Genomic DNA, 22,213 nt, shown 5'->3' on the forward strand with positions numbered 1-22,213 from the left:
CTTCAAAATAATTGTCAAACAAAATTAAACATTTAATTAAAGTTTATGTGCATTCCGATAATATCACGTGTCATACACATCACATCAAACGTTTAGATTTTATAAAATAATTTCGAGCTGCCACTTCTTAATATTACAAATTTTTTCTTTATATTTAGCCTCATTCCTGAACATAAACACGAAGAGCAAAGTATAATATTCATAATCTTAAATGTGAAAAGAAGAGACAAGTTGAACTTACCAACGTCTTAAGTATTAACTTCGTCCTAAATTATTTAAATGTCCGTAATCTAAAGTAAACGTAGACTTAAGGAGCACGAAGAATAATTTGGAACGAGATTCTCCGACTGCTCCGGGCTAAGTTGAAAACTAATTTCCAAAGGATCATCAATGATTTTGCCGCTGTTGGCACTGTATCTCTCGCCATCAATTTTTAATCGCGTTTCCGGCGTTACTCGCCGACAGGAATATCACGTTGCTTTCCACTCGAGCATTTTACTCGATAACGTAGATAATTGCGCGATCGGGAATCTGTAAACGACATTACGTCAAAGTTACGTAATCGTAATTCAGCGCGTCCGACTTTATGGAAAGTATTATGTAACAGAGGGAACGTTTGTGCTGCGTGAATAGCATCGATATTTCTCCGAGAGATTTCTTTATTCAATTACTTTCGCGTCGCTTTATTCACAATACAAACGTGCATTACCTTATTTAGGAAGCTCCGTGTGACACCCGAATTTATTTTATCAATTTTATTATCGTTTTCCCATATCTCGCGTTTCATAATTTAATATATGTACGCGCTATAAATAATTCTGCCTCTTGAAACTTATATATAACGCTTTGTCCAATTGCATGCACGGGTTTGAATCGAATTTCGTGATGTATACGCTGGCCTCTCTCTTTCTCTCCAATCTAACGTCGAAATTATATGCGAGGCAAGTATTCCGGCAGTTTAAGCTGACATACGCGGCAAATTGGTGCTTTAAAGCGACGTTCGGTTAACTGAAACTCGAGTTCTCATATCATCTTCCGAGTGCAACCAACTGGTTGGAACACGCGACACTGACGCTGATTTGGCGGGATGTTGGCACTAATCTAAAGGCTCGTTTATTAACGTCCAACGGGTCCACGGGCCACCGCAAATTAATCTCATGATATCGCGATCCGCATCGCGAACCCCTGACATCGATGTGTCAAGCGCGATGCGATGTGTCAAGCGGCCAAAAATCAACTTAACACAATTGCTCTTTATACCAAGCTTTTTACAACAGCTGTTCAATTACGCCAGCGATAAAAAAGAAAATTTGTCAAATATATGTAATAGCTTTTATTTGGAAAAATTCGCGAAAAGCGATTTCCCTTCATATCCGAGCACGGAGAAAAATGTATTCAAGTAAATATTATTTATTTTAAGTATATTATAAGTTTGTATTATAATAACATTAAACTCTTCAAGGTCGCCAGTAAATAAAATACAAGAAGTAATTAGAAACGACCACATTGGCAAATTTTATTAAAGTGAATCACAACGTTTCGACCATGGTTTTGGTCCTTTTCGAGTGAATTACAAAAAATTATTTCCAGAATTACACAAAAAAAAAAAAATAAATTACATTGATTAAGAAATAAAAAATGAGCGGCAAGTTAAATACATACAATAATTTAGTTAATTATTCTATCGTGAGAAATAAGGAAATCACTTCGTCAAGATTGTCATGTCAACCGTCTCCATCAACACACAGAGAAAGACTAGACAATCTTTATTAGTCTATCATAAATATTGTTTAAATTTTCGGTGTCCTTTTGTAAGTTAATCGTGTTGTCAAACTTTTTTATAAAAAACATTTCGGCGATTTCTCTCTTTCTCACGTGTTTCTCGTTATGTAAAATAACTGGTAATGACCAATCGAAGTCATGATGTATGATGATCAATGTAATTTATTTTTCTTTGTGTAATTCTGGAAATAATTTTTTGTAGTTCATTCGAAAAGGACCAAAACCATGGTCGAATCGTTGTGATTCAGTTTAATAAAATTTGCCAGTGTGGTCGTTTCTAATTACTTCTTGTATTTGTATTATAAGTTTGTATCCGCAAATATATCATAAGTTCACCACAAGCATTAAATTTAATTGAATAAATTCTGAATTTTAATAAGTGCAGTATTTTAGTCAAGAATATTAATTGACCAATTGTCACACTGAATTATTTTGTCATGTTGGCAACTCTTTAATCAACGATTGAGTTAATCGGAGTTTGGTCGAAGCGGCCCTAAATTAAAACAAAAATTTGGTTTGCTTACTACTTAAGAGTTGACGTAAAATAAGTTTGATTTTTCTTTGATACAACTTTACAATATTCTTGAAGAGAAAATAAATTCTTCTTTTGCGTACATGATAATGAGATTTTCACACTTGTGATGAGTATATTTTAAGACTATCAAGAATATATTCCTTGTTGAAGAAAGCTATTACTTAAAAAAAAAAAAAATAAACCGAGTAATCGCTTTTCTTGGCGGTAGAATGATATTTTTCTCTGCGAGAGCGTGATCTCGGTGCACAAGGGGAGGAACGTTTCGTTCGATATGTACGCGACACGCGGGTGGATATTTATACCCCGTGTACTTCGATCAAAAGAGTGATTCACTCGCGCGGAGGTCGCCTCTTCCGGAAATGCTTTCCAACCCCATCGACATAGGGATCGCAAGTGTACGCATCTTCGATTGTTCGCCGGCTGTTGGTTAATGCAAGAGCTTTTGAACTTGCCATTCGTCCCCAACGCGATAAACTATACATCTCGCGATTGACGTGGAGGCTAAGCAACTATAATAATAGTTGCCGTGCGTGGTCTCTATAGTCGCAAATATTGCGATCGACGGGGATTTGCTCGCGAATATTTCCGTCGGTAACCTCGACCGATGATTTTCTTCGACGTTGATTAAATATTCCGTGTAATTTATCGAATTAAGGGAGATAGCGCGTTATATCGCGCAAACTAATAATATTCTGTTTTCGTAATTTAATTACACGTCCATCGCTCGCGCGCGCGCGCGATAATTAATTTTACCCGATGCCTTTATATAAGTATATAATATTAAATTCCCCCGATATTATAGATATCCATAAATCCTCGTCCGGGAACGGCCGACTTTAAATTATAATTAATTCTCCCCATCGCGAGTCTCCCTTCGATGCGTTTAATTACTCCCCTCGAAATCCGAGAGTGCACAATTTAAAATCCACCGCAAGTGGCACTGACAGTATATCACCGAGAGCGAAACACGCGAATCGTTTCTTCGCGCGGTGATGTATCGCGATGAGAATCGAACGAGCGTTTGATAAGGTGAAAAAAGTTATGGCGAGATCGATAAAGTTTTGCTGCCGGAAAACTTTTATACACGTAACAGATGAGGTGGTACAAAGTGGGGAGGCGCAAAAAAATCTCCGATTTTAATTACTTCTACAAAATTTCAGCCAGAGAAACTTCCTCCTTCCGATAAAACAATGTTTGATTGCTAATCGCAGGCGAAACTATGTGAGATTCTCGCGATAAAATAACTTATAAAATAGCCGACAATGATTCCATATCGGAGCAATAAGGACAATTGTTTCGCGTTACGTAATAATGACGAGGAGCGGAGATTTTAATGGAGTTTGACTGCCGCGAGAAGATGAAGATTATTAATCTCGTCGACGAAATAAGCTTCTCTCGAAAGCCCCTCTCTGTCAGTTGCTATTAGCTAAAAGTTCCTGGACGTATTCCAACTCGGAATCAGCCTCGTTTGATCGCCAACTTTTTGCTATGCATTTGCAAGAAATCGCTCATAAGCCACTCTTGCGAAGATGTAGTAATTGCCTCCATTTATTTTCTTCCAATCGTATCTATATAAGTTTCTTCCTTCATAATTTATACAGAAAGCATTACATCCTTTCGTAGAAAAATATATCGAAATTGCATGATAAAATTGGACCTAATTTAAAAATCAAGTCGTCGTTAGGATAAATTTTGTCCTCAATAATTTATATTTATAAATTATTTTTATTTTCTTGTTTGCGTATCGTTAATACAGCGAGATCCTCACATTTTATTTTGTAATTAAGGGGAGCACTTTTTCGCAAAATGAGTTTCATCAGACTGTTTATTATTTACGTAACATGAACGATTAAAGGGCTTCAGCTAGTGAAACATTTATTGCGACGGATTAAACTTCTCTAAAACATTTAACACGAACAATTAAAAACGATCAATGAGTAAATAATAAAGCAACTGTGCGTGCGAGTTTTTTTTCCGATCGCAAATACAGCTTGCTTATTAATGCACACGATTGTTCAGAATAATTGATGCATATGCGATTATCCTGCAAATTGGATGTGTGAAATCACTTTACATCATCCCTTTTGATCGCGCGAAGAGATAGCAAGATGATGAGATTTGCCACCGATTGGCCACTTTTGTGCATTACTTTCATTAATTTTTTTCTGCAGTACTCTCATTAATGCACGGGCTCCTACGTCTGTCATATATCGGCATTCGGGGTCATGTAATAAGTAATTAACTTGCGTGAGGCTGTCCCCTCGTGAATGAAGCCGATACGGAAATCGAGAGCTCTGCAAAACTCTATAATCGGATTCCAAGTTTCCCCGCACAATGTTCTTCTACAAGCTCGCGTCTTGTAACCACTTCCACATTTGCGATAAACTAAACTGAGTCTGAAACTGAGCGACTTAGAACTTACTCGGAGAACTTCTATGCCATTACGTAATCACGATATAGACCCTACCTTGTGTTACGCGGCTTCGCTGTCATATTCGAACGTAGGAATGCGCAATTTTCCGTGAAAGACTGTCACGCGGAATCCTCCCGGAAAATTTCGCCCCGAGCTCTGCAGGAAACCCGGGAAGAGGCGGTGTAATTTTCAAATTGCTTCTAATCCAATTCATCTTTTAAATCAGAATAATCGATCAATAAATTATATTTTTTTAACAAAAGAAAGAAATAAAGTTAAAGAATATAAAAATATAATACAGATCAATATCACAAACAAAACATTCTTCGTGTTGATTGCAATGCACTCGAAACTTCCTTGAATTTACATATAAATTAAAATTAAAATTAAAGCTTCGAGCGTCATGCTGTGTAAAAAAGATTCCAGAAGAAAGAGATGTTTTGGTAGTATTTATTATTATTTCACGAGATACCTATGGGAGAGGAAAAAAATGAGAAAGAGAGAGAGAATCTCATTTATTCTAGAGCTCAGCACTACAAAATATACCGCGGGCTCAAATCCGCTATTAGATCGCGAGATAGTTTCTAGGAAAATCGGAAAATTTCAAAATTGTATTTACGAGAGACACACGGAATCTTTCCCCCTTCAAAAGGTGCTTCTCTGATAAAATTTCTTAATGGCACATCTCTAAGCCCGGAATAACTCATACGTAAGCTGAGTTTCTTCGCGATCTCTTCTTCACACGCCAGTGAAACGGATGAGTTTCTCGGACCGAAATTTTATCGGATTCCAACGTCGGTCGGGAGAAACGGGTTTCCGTCGCGGAAGTAGCTTATCCGTAAAGGAAACGGGTCCCCTTTACGAATAAGAGCACACGCCCATTCCACGGCCATTCTCTATCTCGGAAAAGGACGCCATGCAACATGACATTGCATACAGTACCGAACAAAAGTGTTGCCTCGCTTGTAGAAACGCGAGAGTCGTTACTCTAGTCAACAAAAACATATACAAATATTATTAACTTATTATTATTTTCTTACTACTTTAATATCGTAAAAATTAAGAAATAATATAAAATAATAAATAATGATAGAAATATCAAATTTCTAGCTCCTCAAAATAGCCTCCCTCGTCCTGTCAATCACCGGATCTCAATCCAACAAAACTATTATAGGGTAAATTTGATAAAAGTATCTGAAAACATGAGATTTACTAATAAAAAACAACTGTAAAAAATTTGCAAGTGTGTTGGAATCAAGTATTAGCAGCTTTAAAAAAATGATCAAGAATACCAAGAGTATGAATTGTTGAAAGCAGAGGGAGGCAATTTTGAGGAATTAAAAATTCAATATTTCTGTTATTATTTATTATTAATTTTTGCGCATATTTTATAGCATAATAATATATAATCCGATAATATTAATATATATTTCTGTTCATTAAAATAACGATCTCTCCGTTTCTACGTGATGTAACTTTTGACAGCTACTATACATATGTCTTATATACACAGACAAGTGTGCGTGTGTTTGTATATATATTTATTTGTATATATATATATATATATATATATATATACAATATATAATATATATATATACAATATATATATATATATATATATATATATATATATATATATATTCGTATGCGAACGAGAGGCGCACGTAATAGCGATACGATGTTTTAAGGGATATAGGTCAGGGATTCGCGGGATTTCTGCACATGAATGCTTCGACGATGTGTTGTTCTATATAAGCGCGGTTAACCTGAATTTCGTAACGGCCAACAGAACGGGTGATTCGGTTATGAGTCCTCGGAGAGACTAGGGGGGGTGCGCAATTTTTCCGTCGTTGGTAATTGGAAATGTGATTAGCTCGATGGCTCTCGTTGCGAAAACCTCGTGACGACTCGTTAAAGTTAATTAACTCGCAATCCTTAAAGTTTACACGCGACGTTAAAATGTCGACGTTGCCTTTTTCTCCCCTTCCCCGCTGTTTACGACCGGAAGAATGATGCACGCTTTTTCACGTGCGTGGCAAGGGACACCGAGCTGTGGAATTTTTAAAACGATAATTACACGAGCGTAATTTTACGTAAATTCACGTGGAGACCCATTATTTGTAGAATTAATTATACGCGTGTATCACCGATCTCTTTGTTCGTCGCGTTTAATTTTATTAATATTTTATTAATATTCTGTGTTAAATCACGCCGATTGCGATCGCGTCTGCCGTCTTTTTTGACGAATACGATTTGTACGAAAAGGTAGACATTTAATATATTCTTGTAGCGAGAGAGCGAGAATTTTCATATTTGCATAATTTCATGTTGCTTTATAAATTTATTCCGAAAGGCCGTTGGGAGACGACGATTTATGCAAAATACTTCACCGACTAGCGCGACGTTGCTCGCGATTTTTTAATCGTCTGCTGAAAACTGATAATCTGGCAGCTGATGCCCGTGGCATTCGATTAATTCGCAATGGATCTTTCCGCAAACGACTATTTTTTCAAGTCGCGTTCGCGAAGGACAATTAATAATCTCCTTTAAAGTCACCCGAAAATTTTCCATAAAAATCGTGGTGTCTAATAAAACATAGCACTGTTATAATAGTACCTCGGAATCTGTATTTTCAGCTTGAATAAACGGAAATAGAATGCACATGTACACTAAAACTAGAGTAAAGAGAGGAAGAGAGAGCTCGAAAACCGCGACGTATATATGCTTAGAATAAAATGAAGAATCTTGTATGACAAGATGATTTTAAAGATAAACAAGGAAACACACGATACGAAATAAAATACGACTGTATATCGCCAACCACACAAATCCAAATTGAATCTCTTCCCGGAAGGCACCTCGAAGGATCTGCTATCAATTTTGCGAAATCTCCGCGGACAATCTATCAAAGAAATACTCAATGTCAGGACTGCTCCAGTTCTTTTCTCAGAAAGATATTGACACGTACACGCACGCTTATAAATATATATATATATTGGAGAGAACGAAAAAAAAAAGAGAAAAAAAGAGGGAGGCTTTCACCTCCAACTTTTACAGGACATAAGCACGGCGGCATCGATCGCGTCGTATGCTTCCACTTATATGCTGGTCATTTTCCAACATGTATAATATGGCTGGCATTGACCGCACGGAATCTTTCCGGCACGTTACATTTAGCTCTGGAACTTTTTTCCCGAACGAACTTGGAGCTGATTCTATTTATGCTTCAGCAAAATTTATGTGGAACTAAAAAGGCTTTAGTCTTGCGCTTTTAATGGTCAAGAGTCTGCAAATATAATTCAGAACATATATATATATATATATATATATATATATATATATACTTAAAGTATTATAATTATAATAATCTTGAGAATAATCGATATATCTGCTAGATAACAACCTTTCTTTTCTTTATGAATTAATATCGAGAAAGAAAAAATTATATACTAAATAATTGCAGATTTTTAATCGTCTTATTTTGTTTATTATACATTTATTATATATTTTGTGGCAGGAAACTAATTTTTTTTTAAATTTATGCAACATTCTTCTTTCCCGGAATCATACAAAATGTAAATTCTGCATTATGTCAATTTTTCATGAGTTATATTCACATACTAAAAGCTTGCTAAAATAATCATCTTCGAAGTCACCATCTATATTCCTGGGTACGCGGGCAAACATTAAAATTCCGTTCAAGTTTCTATTCGAGAAATTATTATTTTTTTTTTTTTTAGAAATTCTCGAAACTTTCTTTGAATTCTTTTGGAATTTCCTGCGACAGAGCGTTGTACGTGATTTTGGCGACTGCGCGCGAAGAATTCGGTCCTTCGTACATTTGTTATCGCTCTTTCGCACTCAGTGTGTCAAAAGCCTGTACTTCAGTATTCACAGGAACGAATGTAGCTCTTCTGCGCCCGATATCATGGTCGATATGACAATTGAAAGATAGAAATGCATCCATTGTCTCGCCATTCGACCATGAGATTCATCACGCTATTGTCCCTCGAATTGCGTTCTTATTGTTTTGAAGGACGCGAGGCGGCTTGTCGCCTCTAATTAAGTGTAATTTAATATTCTAATGATTGGACTCTCGCGCGTAGGCTATAAGATGAGTCTCAAGGATACCCCGAGAATCCTCCGGGGATCATGAAATTGGAATTTTGCGATAAATTTTATTTTTTATTTCGAGATGTAACACGCAGAAAACAGAATAAAATGGAAAAAAATTTCAAGCAAAGAATAATTTAAATTAAATTATTTCGAAGCCAAGTATCTTTTTTCTTATCAGATAAACGCATAATTATTAATCTTATATTTGTGGGAAACATTGAATAGATTATTTCGTTGACGAAAATTTAAAGTTTCGCGAATAAATTCGCGAAATGCACATAACAGTGCTATAAATAGCCGTTACATAACGATACATTTCTCTTTCTGAATGTGTGCAAGTTCAAGAGTTAGGTGCACTGAATTCCTGGCGGAATCCTTTTTCCTCGTAATTTTATGCTCAACGTGAAGGAAGACTGTTCGGGGAGGGCCTTTTATGATATAGCATTAGCGTAATTTTGCATGCGGTAAGAAAGATCTAAGCATTACGGCAAAGACTGCGTAGGTAGCTTGTACGTTTTTCCGTCCCGTTGAATATTTACGAGTGCAGCTGTCCATGTAAAAAAAAATAAGGAGGGTATCTTAAAGATCGCTCGTCAGAGGCGTCCCACGCAGGTGGAATAAAACAGGCTGGCTATATCGCAAACACGACGAGTCCCGCTCCATCTTGAAGTAACGGGGCTTGACGCCAATAAATGATGGTGTCATGTGCAAAGATGGATCGAAATGAGACATGACTAAGGCGCGACCGTCGTTAGGATTATTTTTAGCTCTGATTATGCCTAATAAATCTCCTTCCCTCTCTCACCGATTTGTGCGATTAAACCGAATTCAGTCACACATCGTATCTTATGGATCTAAGTGTAAATGAGTTGGGAAAAATCATCGAAATTTAAGGAATGAAAAGACATCAAAATTATAAAACATTCGCGAGAAAATTTTGAAGGAAGATAAGAATTAGAGATGGTAACTTTTACAAAATATTTCTGGAAATATTATTAATATTTGTAAAAATTATTTAACATGATTATTTAATAAATGATAACGATCAATAATGATATATAAATAATTATTATTTTTCTATGCTTTAAAACAATTACTATTCTATGGTTTTTCATAAACTTTCTTTTCTTTATATACGGTATTTTTCGACTAGCGACTAGATATGCAAGAATAACAGAAAAAGATGTGTTTTAAAACATTTCCTGTCTGTGTAAATTTTACGTACTTCTCGATACTTGCGTTCGTGCTCCGGTTAGCGTGAGCTAACGAATTTACGTCAAAACTGAAAGCTTTATACCCAACTCTCTTGATTATCACATGCGTGTTGCCATAATTATGAAGGTCGTTTGATACGTTCCTGTTTAATACACTATTACGAATAATTGTCAAAAATTATTTAAATTATGTAATCAGTCTCCCCTAAGCACATAAAAAAAAACTTGATGCGCAAGTCATGCCATATTAAGTATAATTTAACGTTATTATCAACATTACAATTTAATCGGTCAATTAAACTATGTCGAGTGAAAATTATAAATATGCAATGTACGCTTATAAGTAGTTGTGACAGCTATATATTCAGCTTATCTTAAGCTACCGAATTTTTGACAAAATCTCCGGAAGGGCGGTTAGTTAATCTAAAAAATCCATATTTATAGCTTAAAGCGGTATTCAATACTTTGAGTTTGCAGGTCGAGGGGATTAGTGGCAATAACATTGCGGTATTTGAAACTGCAAAAAGTGTCTACTCGAATTTCCATTTAATATCTATTATATCTCCTTTTGGATTAAACTTTTTCAAATATTAATTTAAAAAAATTGTACCTTTGAGTTGTACAATAGTTTCATTTCAGTTTTTTAATTCTCTATTGGCTTGTTTCATTTTCAGGTTTATAAAATTCAAGAAGAAGAAAACAAGTTTTCAACAATTTTTTCAATAATTCGAAAATATCAAGAATATAAATAAAATAAATAAAACTTAAAAAAATTATATTTCTTTTCGCCATTATGCATATTTTTATCTTTGATTCTTCTTGTTCATTATAAAAATTTTAATTTTCCTCTTTCTTTTTTACTTTCAACAGACAACGATGGGAAGTTTTCACTCCATAGAAAAAAAGAGATTAATATTATAAAAGATACATAGAAAATATAAAATATTCATCTCAATTCCGTCAGAGTCCAATTGACGTAAATTGGATAAAAGAAAGTTGATAAAAATTCCAGTTGATATAAATCTTATCTACATCAACTAGATTATAAGAGAAGACGGATAAGCTCGTAAAAAGACTTGCAAAATTTGTATAAAGATGCTTATTAAAAAATCCAGGTACCTTTTATTACAAGCAACCGTTTTACGGCTGCAAAAATTGAGGGAGATAAGAAGACCCCCTGCCAAACGTACGGCTCATTACCAAATAATTGGAGTACCGCTGGGCCATTCCGCAGCACAATTATCTCGCCTTCCATCCCATCATGTCCCGTCAAATTGCTTAAAGCTTAGCTTGAAAGCGAACGCGTATAGAGCGCTGTCACTCTACACGAATCTCGAGAAAACGTCGTCCTCGACCTTGTCAGTTCCAGGCCGCCCGGCGAGGTCTCTCCCCTCCGATCGTTCGGGTCCTTATTAAACGCCGTGCAGTCCAATTTCGTACCTCGATCGAGCATTCCTAGACCCTAAAATTTATGTCCCTTGACGCCCGCGGAGGGCTCGTAATCATAACTTTGTGTCTCGCGGGGGCTGCGCGCGCGCAAATAAGGGCGCGTATCCGCCCGTCGCCTCTCCCGCTGTCACGCGACTGCTTGTAATATTCGCTGGCATTCTGAAAAGGTCATGCTCGTCGGTAATGGCCCTGGTCGTGCGCCGTATATGCTGACAGAAAGGAAGGGAGGGAAGGAAAGGGAATCAAGCTTAGCGACGTCTAAAATGCAGCTCAACCGGTCACCCTTTCATCGGAAATCGAGGGAATTTTTATCGCGAAAAAGGAAGAAAAAAATGAAATTTTCCCCCTCTCGCAGGTACTCGAAGCTCGCTCTATCCCAAACACCGCGAGCAACGTGACGGAAAGTTGAAGAAAAGTTTCGAGGCACCGATAGTTTTTAATTACGGCGGCTACTATTAAAGGTCCCTCGCAAATTAAGTATTCAAAATGCATTAATTCCGAGCGAATTTTTTTACGAGACTTGAGATCCGAGATTCGCTGCAAATGTATTAACGTTGATTTAAAAGAAGTTTTAAATACACTTTCGAGAGAGAGAGAGAGAGTTAAATACATTTAAAATTTAGGATAATTGTGTGTGCGTACACATCTTTTATGCAGAGTAATAATACTCGAGCAAGTCCCTTCATTAGTTTATTTGATCGATATTGTTCTCGCTTGAGGACAAATTATGTTTCTAGCGAAATATAAATTGAAGAAACGAAGTTGAGGGGGAGAAGGAAGATTAATTCGCGGCAAATTTCCATTGCATCGCATCGCTCGAATTGTACGTTGCATCGAGTTTTAAACGCGTCCCGCCTTTAAGCACGACAGGGAAAATCGCTCCTGGTCGCTCGGGGAGTTGTAACTTACTACTTTATTGGTTAACAGTGGAAGTTTGAATTAATAAGAAGCTAAAGCTCGCGATGAACTTTATGACGATCTTATCGAAGTCCCGTTGTACGGCACGCTCGTAAATGTAACAAGTACTTCACCCGCTATCGATTTCCTGACAGTCACGTCATAGGACGATTTGCCACCTTTATCGCACCTGGATATCACTCCCATTCGGTTTATTTTTTTTTACTCTTCACATTCTAATGCAAAGCTCCCTTCCAAAGTGGATACATTCCATTATACAAATCAGAGAAACTTTTACATCTCGTTACCTCCTATCTCATTACTTCACTCTTTCAGTTTTCAATTTAATTTATCATCTCTTTCAAGTCTTACGTACACGCTCGATAAATTATTTCAATTTTCATTACACGTACGCGATAAATTTTTATTTCACAGCCACGACGTTACGAGCAAAATGTCATTACGATATCGCTTTAAGGGTGACGTAAACAATTTGGGCAAGAAGAAAGAGCGAATGATGGAATGGCGAATTAAAAAAAAAAGAAAAAAAATTCTTCCATGCTCGGTACACACTCGGGGAGCGGATCGCGATCGGCACGCGACCTGATCTAAGCGTTGTCGTTACCACTATTGAGTAGTAACCACTGCGTGAGCGACGCCGTCCGATACCATCGGTCTACGACTACTGCGCCTGACAATAGCGTACTCAGTATTCATCGCTCTTTTTCAGCGGGCCGATGTAGGTCATGGTGATATCGCATTCAGAATTCTTTTTTTCCTCTCATCACCCACGGCGATTCGCTACCCACTCTCTTTCGTCACTTCCCTCTTCCGCCTCTCTCTCTCTCTCCCTCACTCTCTCTTTCTCGATATGTTTATCTTCGTCATTTCTCTTCAAACCCTTCATGTCAACTCTGTATTGCCATAGATGGCTTTATCTCTCGCCAGAATTATTTTACAACGTTCCATTGTTTTTCACAAGGCATCCGAGATCGAGATAACCCAATTATAACAACGTATACTTGCTTATTAATGTCAAGTCGTCTTCCTTTTAGCTAGATATACAGGGTGTCCCAGACTTAAAGAATCAGCCGTTAACGGTGGATTTCTGAGATCATTTGGCAACGAAAATCTTAATACCAAAATGTTGAGGGAGATGTAGTTTCGACGCTATAAAAGATTAAAGATTAAAGATTACGGTTGATTCGTTAAGTCTTGGACACCCTGTATAATTCCGCCTCTCTCTCTCACTCTCTCCTTCTCGATATGTTTATCTTCGTCATTTTTCTTCAAGCCTTTCATGTCAACTCTGTATTGCCATAGATGGTTTTACCTCTCGCCAGAATTATTTTACAACGTTCCATTGTTTTTCACAAGGCATCCGAGATCGAGATAACCCAATTATTATCGTATATTTGCTTATTAATGTCAGGCCGTCTTCCTTTTAACTAGATGTACAGGGTGTCCCAGACTTAATGAAGCCGTTAACGATGGATTTCTGAGATTATTTGGAAACGAAAATCTTAATACCAAAATGTTGAGGGAGATGTAGTTTCGGCGCTATAAAAGATTAAAGATTACGGTTGAATCGTTAAGTCTTGGACACCCTGTATAATTCCGCCTCTCTCTTTCACTCTTTCTTTCTCGATATGTTTATCTTCGTCATTTTTCTTCAAGCCTTTCATGTCAACTCTGTATTGCCATAGATGGTTTTATCTCTCGCCAGAATTATTTTACAATGTCCCATTGTTTTTCGCAAAGTATCCGAGATCGAGATAACCCAATTATAACAACGTATATTTGCTTATTAATGTCAGGCCGTCTTCCTTTTAACTAGATGTACAGGGTGTCCCAGACTTAATGAAGCCGTTAACGGTGGATTTCTGAGATCATTTGGAAACGAAAATCTTAATACCAAAATGTTGAGGGAGATGTAGTTTCGGCGCTATAAAAGATTAAAGATTACGGTTGAATCGTTAAGTCTTGGACACCCTGTATAATTCCGCCTCTCTCTTTCACTCTCTCTTTCTCGATATGTTTATCTTCGTCATTTTTCTTCAAGCCGTTCGTGTCAACTCTGTATTGCCATAAATGGTTTTACCTCTCGCCAGAATTATTTTACAACGTTCCATTGTTTTTCACAAGGCATCCGAGATCGAGATAACTCAATTATAACAACGTATACTTGCTTATTAATGTTAAGCCGTCTTCCTTTTAGCTAGATATACAGGGTGTCCCAGACTTAACGAATCAGCCGTTAACGGTGGATTTCTGAGATCATTTGAAAACGAAAATCTTAATACCAAAATGTTGAGGGAGATGTAGTTTCAGCGCTATAAAAGATTAAAGATTACAGTTGATTCGTTAAGTCTTGGCCACCCTGTATAATTCCGCCTCTCTCTTTCACTCTCTCTTTCTCGATATGTTTATCTTCGTCATTTTTCTTCAAGCCTTTCATGTCAACTCTGTATTGCCATAAATGGTTTTACCTCTCGCCAGAATTATTTTACAACGTTCCATTGTTTTTCACAAGGCATCCGAGATCGAGATAACTCAATTATAACAACGTATACTTGCTTATTAATGTTAAGCCGTCTTCCTTTTAGCTAGATATACAGGGTGTCCCAGACTTAACGAATCAGCCGTTAACGGTGGATTTCTGAGATCATTTGAAAACGAAAATCTTAATACCAAAATGTTGAGGGAGATGTAGTTTCAGCGCTATAAAAGATTAAAGATTACAGTTGATTCGTTAAGTCTTGGCCACCCTGTATAATTCCGCCTCTCTCTTTCACTCTCTCTTTCTCGATATGTTTATCTTCGTCATTTTTCTTCAAGCCTTTCATGTCAACTCTGTATTGCCATATATGGTTTTATCTCTCGCCAGAATTATTTTACAACGTTCCATTGTTTTTCACAAGGCATCCGAGATCGAGATAATCCAATTATAACAACGTATATTTGCTTATTAATGTCAAGCCGTCTTCCTTTTAACTAAAAATAATTATAAAAATAATTATAAAAATTTAACTATAAAAGATTAAAGATTACGGTTGATTCATTAAGTCTTGGACACCCTGCATAATTCAATCAAATCATCTTATTCAAAATTTTTAATCTTCGATGTTCCTTGACAACAAAGTTGCAAATTACTGTTCCGCTCGAATGAGGCTATGGACACTTAAACATAAGAATTATTAATGCTTGGATAATTTCTCTGCGGCAAAGCCGACTTTCAATTAATTGAGAGACGCTTCAGGGTAAGCTGTCCATTTAATTCCAAGATGTCCCGTACATATTTTTGCGCGATGACCGGAGCCGCTCCATTACAAGCGAAAGCCTGCATGAATATGCAATATTCTTAAGCCTCAGCTCGATTGTTAGCGCACGAGCGAACCCTCGACCCAACAATGGAACCTTTTGTAGCCAGGATTTGACTATCCTCCATTCTTTGCGGCGCGTAATCAGGAGAGGCAATCCGTGGAATTTGGGTTGATGTGGTTTCTGAAAGTAGACGGACGAGGCGGTAGGAATACGAAAGAGAAAACGTCAAAGGGAATCAAAATGTACCAGTTCTCCTCTTGGTTGCGAGACATTTTGCCGCAGAAATTCAATAGAATCGTAAAGGAATAAGAGCAAAATATGTCGGAACGTCGCTTTTATTCTCCCATCTTTCGTCGCAGCATTTTAACCATTTTATTACGTATCTATACAAATGATATATAAAAGAAAAATCTTGAGGATTCATTGTGTTTTAAGCATATTTTCAGACATTGAAAAAGGAACGAAACGCTCGCAAGGGATACTTTAAAAATATTTCCATTCAGAAATTTTATATTAATAATGCTTTTTGTGTACAAACCTTATGCACTATGAGCTATTGTGCAAAAATTCCTGCCGCAAAGTATCGAAATATTTTTTTCGAGATTAGACGAAGATTAAAAAAAAAAAATAGAAATATATAATCAATAAGCTTCTAATAAAATGCGACGCGAAATATTGTTACTCGATCCCGATTGACGTCGCGTACGATTCATAAATATTGGATTCATACGAGCTGTCATTCAATCGCATAATCGCAATAATACATGGGGTTGTCTGAAATGAATGGCAGTGGTAAATTTCAACAAAAGGTTTAAAAATCCGCTCGTGCTCGACCTCGGCCCAACCTCATTTCGTTCCAATTATCTGTCCATCAAACTTTTATATTTTCGAGGCTGCTGAAACGCGGTTCCCTTCTAACGCTACTGACGAAGGAATTTCTCGCACTGCGAGATCGTTTCATCCCTGTGTAAACGTCGAGGGCGGAATATTTGCTCGCAACGACTCGATTATTCGCTCGTTACAAATCGTTGCGAGCTCGTCGTCGTCGCAATCGGTGATTTCATGCCCTGTGTCTCATCGTTTTCAATCATTTTTTTTTATACACGCACGCGTTCTCGTCGTCGAGTCTCAAAATTGTATTATTAAAGAGAGATAGAACTGTAAAAAAAAAGTTGGAAGCAAAGCAAAGAGATGTGTCTTATCGTTTTCAATCATTTTTTTTTATATACGCACGCGTTCTCGTCGTCGAGTCTCAAAATTGTATTATTAAAGAGAGAAAGAACTGTAAAAAAAAAATGTTGGAAACAAAGCAAAGAGATGTGTCTCATCGTTTTCAATCATTTTTTTTATACACGCACGCGTTCTCGTCGTCGAGTCTCAAAATTGTATTATTAAAGAGAGAAAGAACTGTAAAAAAAAAAAAATGTTGGAAGCAAAGCAAATAGACCTCTCTCTACCCTCGTTTGAAATTAATGCATTCATTCACATTTCTCGACACATAAGAAAAAAAAATGATTGCAAAATAGAAAAACAGCTGTTTTACCTCTCCTTTACTTTTAATGATATCGTGGAAACATTTTGCTGCATAAATCATTACGGTAAACAGAAAATGAGTGCCGAGAGAGAAGAAATTACAATTATTTGTCGCAACGAATCGCATTTCTAAGAATGCAGTCTCGTCCGGAGTGGTTTAACGAAGTGCTTTAATAAGAAAGCCATATCAAACCGGATGGGAGTTTCCCTTTCCTAAAGAGTTAACGTCGAAATAAATTATTTGCACTCGGCGCATGCCGTAAATCCAATATAATTTAAGTAGATTTCGCAATTTTATCAACTGGTAACCCGCGGACATTAATCTGTTTTAATAGAGCTTATTAAACTCGCCGCTCTTTGTCAGGAGAAATGGCACTGTGCGTTTTTTTTTCATGATTTAATGGAAAATTTTCTCCAATATCTCCTTTCCTCCGAGGGGAAATATCTACAAAACACTCTGATCGATGCTTAGGGCGTCTCTTTATTCCTTCTCTCTTTTTTCTTTTCTTCGTCGCTCGCCAACTATCGGGCTTCTTATTCGTCACAATTTTATAAGTAAATTTTTAACATCTCGTACACACTATTATGCTGTAAATTATTATAATCTATAAGAATGCCGCTCTGGATACACAGAAAAAAAGGACTCTTGTTTTTGAAAATATATGTTGTTAAAAATATATTTAGTTTTAACATGGAAATCTTGAAATGATATTCCATTGCGTTAATTAAAGAGAAATATATTTGCTTGAATAATTGCTTACTTGAATGAAGCCATTTTATATAATTTAATCATGAAAAATATTTTCTTACGATTTAAGATTTAATTTTCTTGAATGGAAAAGAAACAATGTTAGATAAAAAATAACATTTTTAAATCAAAGATTATAATTTTCTTAAAGTAGAATTAAATAATTACATATTCTTGAGGTGATAATTACAATATTAAAATAAGACTATAATATTGTTGAAATTTAAAATTATTAAGTGGTATTATTAGTGGTCTGTCTTTGCAGTTTTAACTCTTTATAGTTATTTCGTACCATCATCCTACGGTCGAAGCCTTTTCTTTTTTTTTCGTATTAAAATTATTATATAAAATAATTATGAAATAATTCTATAAAATAATAATTTCGTATTAAAATTATTATTAAAATTATTAAATTTTTTTCGTATTAAAATTATTCTTAAAATAATAATTTCGTATTAAAATTATTATATAAAATAATTATAAAATAATTCTATAAAATAATAATTTCGTATTAAAATTATTATTAAAATTATTAAATTTAATTAAAATTATTAAATTAAAATTATTAAATTTTTCTAAGAAAATTATAAATTGTATATACGAAACAATGAACGCGTTAGTTTAAGTATATAAGTTTTGATTTGACACGTATTTTTTTCTGTGTACCTTGAGGCTTATATCCTCCTCGGTCTCTTATAAATTTCCCTTCTCTTTGGCGCTAACATTTCGCTCGCTTTTTCTGTTGCAGCGACCACTCGATCAGCAACCGCGTGGACCGTCGCGGCCACCCGACATATTGCGAGTGCGGCGAGGTGACGAGGCCCTTATGACGACGGGAGGAGACGGCCGAGAGTGCCCTGGCCACATCGCAATCCGACTTTTAGGCCCTGTTCGCTCTACCCGTCCTCGACCGTCCTTCCGGCCCAATGGCCGGCGATCTATCTTGTTGAACTCTACCGCATGTTTCCCGGCAGCATTTCATCCCGACCTCTCCACGTGTACAAATCAACATACAATTCGCATACGTTTAAATTCGCATACGTCAACGAGATACGCGGGACGAGGGAAGCGATCCTTCAACCCTCTCGACGACTCTCGTCCGCCGATTGCAAAGAGTAGAAGCTGCCCCCGCACAACGTGCGCGTTGTACACATGTGCGGTGTTGTTGCGTGGTTAATTGGTACAAGGGCGGTTCGCGGCTAGTAATTACCAGTGGCCTGTGAGCCGCGAGCTTGGTGGTAATTGAGCGGCGCGATTGACGCGATTATAAAAGGCACCGCTCGCGTGATGAGTATCGCGCGATCTGGCGAAAGGTGAGCGCAAATTGGTTATCACGCGCAGAATGAATAGTTTCGCTTTACACGCCGAGATGCCTAACATTACGGTGCATTACGGTGCTCGATGGCGTTTCACTAATTGTTAACGATATTCGGGAAATATTTCCTTTTCGCGTGACGTGTGATAGAAAATATTAGATTACGTCAGCGTACGAAAGGATGAAAAAATGCGACTCCCCGAGGAAGAATTACCTCTGCATACGTTCTAATTTTATATCGCGAATAATCTCGCTGCTGGCCTAGCTTGCGCTAATTAATTTCATTCGACGACACGAGCTCCGAATTTCCTTTTGACATTATTCGCGAATACGTACGAGTGTAATAATTCAATATTTGTCGATCCGTCTGCAAACAATAACGAAAATTGTGAAACGACAAAGCGTATGATATGCGTATAAATGCTTTCGGTAAATAAAAATCTGCGTAAATAAGGTACGTATGAAATTCTGAAAATCCCGAATAAACATAATGCGTAACGTTCTGATTGCATAACCGCGTTCACTCGCACGTTTATTGAAAGTTTCCACCCACGTATGACCGAGATGAATGCGTCCCAATTGGTTCCGCACGTGGTTAGAAGAGTTTACGTTCGCAAAATTAGTCGGGGATCATCTACGAATCCTTCTGGATTTCAGTATCGCATTCGAAATTAGAGCAACGAACAAGCCGAGCAAAACAACTATTTACATACGTTTTAACGAAATTAATAAGAAATTGCCATAATAAATATATTATTCATAAACAACATTCTATAACAATTGTCTTTAATATTTCTCTTATTAATTTCTATATATTTTTTATATTTCTTTTATATTTATACTTATTTTATATTTATTTTATATTGATATTCATATTTATTTTTGATATTTATTTCATATTCATATATATTTTTATATTTATTTTATATTTATATATTATTTTATTTATTTCTTTGCGTTTTAAATCTATAACAAAATTTAAAATTTCTATGCAATTTCTTTTCTTCTTTTTTTGATGATTCTTTTAATATTCCTCTCGTGCACTCAAAATTTTTTCTTACGCATAAAAAGGTCTCGCAAAAAGTCTTCGCTCGGCGGCTCTGGCAAATAAATGGACTTATCTAAAATCTATCTGCGAGAAATCGATCGGTGCAACTGTAAACCTCGCGACAGCCAATTTATTTTCCTGCCACTGGAAAGTCGTTATTCTCGAAGAAACGTTGAAATGAAAAAAGGAGAGTGAGAGAGAGAGAAAGAGAGGTCAGGTTCGGGACGAAATAGGTATTGCCATTGTTCTCGTTTTCCCAGTGTATCTCGAGTTGAAAAGGCACAGTCAGAAATAAGAAACCGGCGCACGAGAGGACGGATGTTCGAAAATGTCGATGTTCTAACTCATTTCATTATCGCGCGATATTAAATCTTCGACGATCCGGGTCGCGGATGTCTTCGGAGCCCGGGTTTATGATTTGCTTTCATTGTTTCTGGAAACTGGAGTCGATCGATCAAATCAACATCGGGATGCAAGAAGGGATAACGGCATCGTTTCCAAGAAACTGCCCGGTAACTGCATTTTTCACCCCCAAAAAAAAAAGAAAAAAAAATTTGAAAGTTTCCACGAAAGTTCCGTGTACTTAATTTACGTGTAAATTCATGCGCGAGGTGTCCGGTGTTAGATGTTAACAAGGAGAAAATTTATGAGTAGACTGCGCTAATAATTGTCGCGCAGAGATTATGGTGATTTGAATATCGGTAAACATGTGGAGTTTTACTTCTCTAAATTATTTACAATCTATGACGTAAATCGCGGAGCTGAAGAGGCCTCCCACGTGAATATTAAACTTTAATTTCGTGGTCAAATTGGCTTCCGATAAACGGCCGTATCAATTTCCCGAGAGCCAACGTCTACCTCGAAGACGGTTCATTTGTATGTGGATTCGCTTAATGGAAGCTGCGAGATCCGACGGGGATTAATGGTAGGGGTAGCAGATGCACCAGCGAGCCGAGTTAAGTATTACATTGTACGCGGGAAACGCATCCATCTCGGTAAAATATGCATACCCGCCGTCGTGCACTCGACTTGACTCCAAGTGAAGACTCAACAGACTACATCTATTATCGTCACGTCCGTTAACGTACGGCTTTCCCGATTGTAATTATGCGCCTGCCGATCCGCGTGATTTTTTTCCTCCCTTTTTTATTTTATTTTATTTTTCTAAACAAAGTACAGCACGTCCTCATAAATTACCGCGCGCAAAAAAACGGTGCATAGTTAACAAACTTAATTATTTCGAAATGTATACACGGGGAAAATGTTACGGTAAAAATTACAATGTAGTTCTCGTAATCGTGAAACTTAGCCGCACAAAAAAATCACGATATTTTTATTCAATAATATTGTTTTGCAAAAGTATAATTATTCAAATATTCCGACGCATAGTCGAATAATAAAAAAAAGTGCATAATTTATAATTTTTATATGGTAATGTAATAAATATTTCAGCTTTAACAATAAACAGATAAAATTCCCCTTTACAATAAATCTTGCAGGAGGGAATTTTTACGTAATAATATTTTTACACAATTTTTTCACCGTAAAATTTTCTCCGGATACGTGTGCGTGTGAATCGTACGGGGGCGATTAATATTGCATCATGACTCTTTCAGGAAGGGCCGTCCCGTTGCGTAATTTTATTTGCAACGGTATAATTCAGTTTGAAATGCGAGGCTCTCTCTCCTCTTTTTTGCTTCTAAACTTTTATCGATGATTCAACGATGTAGTACACGATCCGCGAATGCAGGCTTCTCTCTCTCTTTCGGAGCTCGGAAATGCCGTTGTTCGATGCTATTTAAAACTCGCGAGCGCAATCCAAGACTAATCTCGGCT

General features: G+C 36.7%; 1 protein-coding gene across 2 annotated transcripts in view; it reads left to right on the plus strand.

Annotated features, from left to right (window-relative positions):
- Positions 1 to 20,073, plus strand: part of LOC105248617 — a 35,641-nt gene extending 15,568 nt beyond the window's left edge. For both annotated transcript variants that reach the window (XR_003122899.1, XM_011253503.3), the window contains one exon: positions 18,763 to 20,073. Coding sequence is in view for 1 of the 2 variants with exons in the window: in XM_011253503.3 (XP_011251805.2) it covers positions 18,763 to 18,844 (82 nt within the window). In the remaining variant the exon portion in view is untranslated. The remainder of the gene's footprint in view (positions 1 to 18,762) is intronic.
- The last annotated feature ends 2,140 nt before the right edge of the window (positions 20,074 to 22,213 follow it).

The sequence above is a fragment of the Camponotus floridanus genome, unplaced genomic scaffold, assembly GCF_003227725.1.
Source record: "Camponotus floridanus strain SB8 unplaced genomic scaffold, Cflo_v7.5 scaffold10, whole genome shotgun sequence".
Taxonomy (NCBI): domain Eukaryota; kingdom Metazoa; phylum Arthropoda; class Insecta; order Hymenoptera; family Formicidae; genus Camponotus; species Camponotus floridanus.